Here is a 5,462-nt window from a genome sequence, read left to right as displayed (position 1 = left end):
CACGACTCTTCCAGTGACGACACTCTCGGGCCAATCAGCTCTCGAGTCGAGCTCGACAGGAATTTGGCGCTAACATATCGTTTATAGCGTCCCGTTGAATCAGAACGACAATAAATTCAAACAAACACCACAGTATCATCTGCGTATCAAGAAATATGTCAACGTTTAGCATTTTTAACTGTGTTTAATGACTTGAGTCGACCTCGACAGGATTTGTCACGCGTAACTCTCGCTACCGTAACTCCGAGACTTATGTGAGCAGCCCATATGCTTGTCATTACGATTTTATTCGCGACATAATAAAGTGTTAGCATGCTACACAGCTTACATTGCACTGGGGAGTTTTGAAAACAACGTGAAATAAACAGGACTTTAAATTGTCGCGAGTTAGCTTTACGTGGCGCCCTCCACTGCTCGGTGGCTCTTCATGTGCGTCTTCAGACAGTGGCTCTGCGTGAACGCTTTGTCGCACAGCCGACACTTGTACGGCCGCTCGCCGTTGTGCGTCCGCATGTGGATCGTCAGGTGCGTTTTGCGAGCGCACGCTTTGCCGCAGGTCGCGCACACGTAGGGCTTGGCGCCGGAGTGGATGGTCATGTGTTCGTCCAGGTTGTTCTTGCGCTTGAAGGCCCAGCCGCAGTCGGGGCACCGGTACGGCGTCTCCCCGGTGTGAATCCGCATGTGATTGGTCAGCGCCCCCTTGGTGCAAAAGCCGCGGCCGCACTCCCGGCAGTGGTACGGCTTCTCGCTGCTGTGCGTCCTCATGTGGATCTGCAGCTGCTTGATCGTCAGGAACATCTTGCAGCAGACGTCGCACAGGTACGACCTCTCGCGCTCCGTGTGGATCTTCTCGTGTTGCCTCAGCGTGCCGGCGAGCTTGAAACTGCGCCCGCAAACCTGGCAGCTGTGAGGCCTTTCCCCGGAGTGCGTCATCTTGTGGCGGGACAGCGACCTGTAGTCGCTGAGGGACTTGCCGCACACGCCGCAGAGGTGCGTCTTCTTCTTGTTGCCGTGCGTCTTGCGGTGAGCCTTCAGCGCCTCCTTGTGTTGGAACACTTTATGGCACATGTAGCATGTGTGAGGTTGTCCCTCCGCATCGAGCGGCAACTCGGCCGAGTTAGCGACCTGAAGGTGAAGGTCCGGTGTCTCTGTGGACGCCGGACGTTTCCCGCAAACGCCGCAAACGCTTCCCGGATCATCCGCGTGAGTCCAGGCGCGCAGCACAAAGGCAGGGTCCGACTCGCGTGGGGCGCCGCACGCGTTGCACGCTACGCCGTTTTTAGCTTCGACCTTCGGTTTCCAGTCGTCATCGCTGTCTTTCAACTTTTCTCTCTCTTCCTCTTCCTCATCATCCTCCTCCTCCTCCTCTTTCCTCTGAGCGGCGTCCTCGTCTTGTTGCTCTTCGTCGTTAGCATCCTCGGTTAGCATGTTGTTGTTGTTGTTGTCTTCTTGTCGCGATGTTGAGCTGCCTGACAGGACAACATCCTCGTGAAGACGACCGCTGTGGGGAAACAAGAGGAGAGAATTTCTACGATATGATGTTGACGCCGGGATCACGACGCCGTGTGGCCACGCCAAGTATGACGCCTCTTATAAAGCATGAATAGCGACACGACGAATTTTAAGAGCTCGGTTGTAACTGAAGTGCGAGACGAGTAACTGAGATAGCACCAATATCACGCCATATTGTTATTTGGCGGCAACATATAGATGATAGCATCCCGATAAATCCGAACGACAAATTCAGAGGAACACCACAATATCATCTGCGTATCAACATGTTTTTTTATTTTATTTTAACTGCGCTCAATGACTCCCCTTTAAATGATTTACCTCATTTGTTGCCTGGTGTCGTCACATGTCAACATGGTGCCGGGGGATGATGAAGAGTCTCCGGCGTCTTCCTCGACGTCTTCAATTTCCTTTTGCACCTGAGAGGAGAAAAAAAAAAAAAAAAAAAAGACGTCACATCTCGCCGTGCGTCTACGACGTCTTAAAAGACTCGTGGGTCAAACTACGACTCTCCGCTGTTACCGTCTTTAGTTCCAAGCGACGCAAGCTCCGTCCCTTGTCTGACGTCAGAATGTCGTAAGGTTCGTTTTGTCCCGTTGTGCCGAGGAAGTCCACCTCCTGAAGACCTCGCGGACACTTCGGCTTCAGCATCGGACACTTTTTACGGACTGAGGAGAAAGTAGCAAGACAAAATAGAAAAAAACAATCTCAGCCACTTAAAAGGAGAGCGAGTGGTTTACGATGCATGGCTAAAACGAGTGTATTTGCGTTTTTTGTCACTGCTGGCAGCCATGTTTTCACTAGTTCTCAGCAGCAGGGGGCGCTCAACTATGTGTCAGAATGTCACACAACCAATTCGATTTCCTGGTTACCGTTTTTTGAAAGCGCTTCAGTCTGTGGGTCCATGTGATCCAGAGCGTCACCGACCTTCTGCTCACACAGGAGCTCCCTGGAGGATGAAAAATTTATTTATTTACAATTATGATTATTATTCTACGTTGGAAAGAGCAAAACAGAGGAAATCCGGACAAAAACACAAAATATAAATGACATTTCTTGGCAAATGTGGCCACAGTAACACTGTTCTGCACTTTTTCATGAGCTTAAAAAACAGTCTTGTACCATGAATAATGATGATATATAAATAAAATAAAACCTGGATGGAGTTTGATCATTCACATCCTCCGGCTCTTTGTCGTCGTCGTCACCCTCCTCTTCCTCGCCGCGTTTCAGAACTGAACACAACACGAGACAGTTCACTGAACATCTGTGCAACCAGTGACCTGTTGTTTTCATTTTCCTGATAAGAAACAGTCAACGTGAACACAAATTCCAAGAATATAGAGTGAAATAAGCCTAAATCTGCACGTTAACGCGTCTGTGGTGAATAAATGTATACAATAAATTCGATTTTTTTAGATGAAAAATAAATGTTGACTGACAGGATCTTTAAGAATCAGTAAAAAAATAAATAAACAATTGTCCTCATTTATTTTGGCTGCCTCCATCTGATCAAAGAAAACAAATTGAAAGTAAAATATGAGTTCATGAGAGTAAAGCCGAATTAAAGAGGAAGTCAGCTTTATCAATAAATGGTTGAAAGTTTTTCGACTGACGATGGCGCAATTCGTCAACAGCGAAGTAAAAGTAAAATTACACGTTTTTTGAACGCAGTTCAACAAGTGCGTGTTTTAAATGCCCCTGTGTTATAATTGTATTTGTTTATTTTTGGAATGAAGAAAAGAAAAAAACTAACCGTGTGTTCCGAGGTTGACCCGCGGCTGCAGTAGAACCTCCAGCTGCTTCTTCTGCCGGTCGATCTGCTCCATGAAGCCCGCAGCCTCCTCCTCGTACCCGGACACGGTTGTCTCCACCACCGCTAAGATTTCCTGTGACGCGGCGGCGAGTCTCTGCGCCACAAACTGTCTCAGAATGTCCGCTCTGGACATTTTTGGACGCACTGTCCGTCTCCTCGTCACTCTTTTAAACCTTCTTCGTTGTTTTTCCTCATCAAATGCGACACCTTTGTTGACAGGAGTGACAGTTTCCGGTTTGGGTACGTCTCCAAATGTCATCCGTGTGGAAACCTGACCGCCCAGATCAGTTAGCTAAGATTTAATTTAAAAAATAAATAAGTAAATAAATAAAAGAAAGAAACAACCTAGTTTTATTCAAACAAAATCCGAACATTAATCGGTTTAATTTTTTTCATAGTTGTTGCTTACACTCAACATCACAATAACAGACAAGAAACACAAGGGGGAGCTCTTGCACAGAGCAGCATGCGGTTAAATCCACATTTATCAACTTATAAAGGAAATATATGTACATGTATGTACGTACAGAACATTTCTGAACTAATATTACTGTGTGATTTTCATATATGTGACAATATAACATCGTATATAGGCGACTGTGTGTTAAAAAATATATCAAATATGGCTCTAAAAAAATTTAGTTTGTTCTGGGGATGGATTTTTTGTTGTTTCTAACACACTATATACAAACATGTTTCTGTTTGTTGTTTTTTCAGTAAACGTGCCCGTTAATATCAAGCATTTTGAGGTACTTTCAACATGCTATGCTAGTAGTAATCTCAAATAATTTGGCCACGACTTTGAGATCAGACAATTGCTAATTGCTAATTAGCAATGTCAAAACTGCTCCTCCTTCTTGTTGCTCCTCCCCTCGAGCTTCCCTCTTTCGATTTTCACTGGCGTGCTCGACTTCCTGGGCTTCTTCTTCGGAACGGAGTCACATGACTCCCACTGTTGTTCCTGCTGATCGGTTAGCGCTTCCTGTTCTCCTGTGGCACAGTTTGCCGCGATGATGGCCGCGTGGCCGTGTTCCGCTTCCTCCATCGCAGCGAGTGGAGCGAGGGACAGCGAGTCCGTGAGAGGTGGACGGGTGAAGTCGTAGTTGTTGCTCGGGGGAGGAGAAGGTGGAGGGGAGTCGGTTTGAGGGGGTCTGGAGAACGTTTGACCTGAGTTTAAACCGCTTCCAGGTCGGTGGACGCGCTCGAGCGCGCAAGAGCCGACATCTTGTGCGCATCGCTCAGAAGGTCCGTCCCTGTTGGACCCGGTGTGTAGCCGCGGGTTGGGGTTGGCGCTGTGGCGGTTCCGGCTTCGCAGCGAGCTGAAGACCATGGTGCATCCGGACACGGTGCAGCGGTGTTTGATCTTCAGGTGGACGGCGTTGTAGTGGATCTTCAGAGTTCCTGCACAAAACAGAGACGGGGAAATGGGTTTCTGAGATGGATCCCGAAGAACCATGGACCACAGTGACAAACATAAACCGGGCCTGGACCCACAAGCCCTCAAGGAAGTCTAAAATTTAAGGAAAGGAATCGAGAAGATGTCAATTTCAACCATGAGGAACCCAAAAGGTCTTCTTGTAGGTTCTCGTTCATCTAGGTCATTGACATCTTCTGAAATTTGCTGTAGGTAACTGGACTTTGCTTGAAGTAGGTCGGACGAGCAAAGGTTTGGACTCTCTCTCACGGGTTCTTCAAACTGAGAACAACTCAGAACTGAAGGAGCTTCTTGGATGAGAGGTCTTCAAACCTAATTTAAGGTAGTCCAGTTGCCTACAACTTTATTGGTACAGATAAAGCTAAATCATCCCTACAGACCAGCAGAGGGCAGTGATATGAACCCCTGTAGACCTCAAACATCTAAAAACAGATGCATCCCCAGTATATTTCAAGACAGGGAACCATCTGGAAGTCCAAGATACAAGATCTCTAGAGGACCTTGACATGAAACCCTGTGGAGCACCAAGACAATCTCATTTCATACCTTTGTCATAAAAGCTTTTCCCACAAACGCCACAGTAGACCCTCCCTTTCCGACCTCCTGCGGGAGAAGAAGGAAGGGAGCAGGGGGAAGGTGGGAGGGGATGGAGGGAGGAAGGGAAGGAGACGGCAGGAGAAGGACACAGGAAGGAGGAGG

General features: G+C 47.6%; 1 protein-coding gene across 1 annotated transcript; it reads right to left on the bottom strand.

Moving 5' to 3' along the window:
- Positions 1 to 274: 274 nt before the first annotated feature.
- On the bottom strand, positions 275 to 3,473 carry LOC310941393 (uncharacterized protein). The gene is made up of 6 exons (XM_083906556.1): positions 3,269 to 3,473; positions 2,669 to 2,747; positions 2,385 to 2,461; positions 2,035 to 2,180; positions 1,834 to 1,931; positions 275 to 1,501 (listed from the first exon to the last, which is right to left on the bottom strand). The coding sequence occupies exons 1-6, from the start codon at positions 3,459 to 3,461 to the stop codon at positions 394 to 396; spliced, it is 1,701 nt and encodes a 566-aa protein (XP_083762682.1). The 5' UTR covers positions 3,462 to 3,473; the 3' UTR covers positions 275 to 393.
- Positions 3,474 to 5,462: the final 1,989 nt, after the last annotated feature.

Source organism: Microchirus variegatus (genome assembly GCF_963457635.1).
Source record: "Microchirus variegatus genome assembly, chromosome: 20".
NCBI lineage: Eukaryota > Metazoa > Chordata > Actinopteri > Pleuronectiformes > Soleidae > Microchirus > Microchirus variegatus.
The sequence above is the reverse complement of the archived record's forward strand: the minus strand, read 5'-3'. Positions and strand labels throughout refer to the sequence as shown.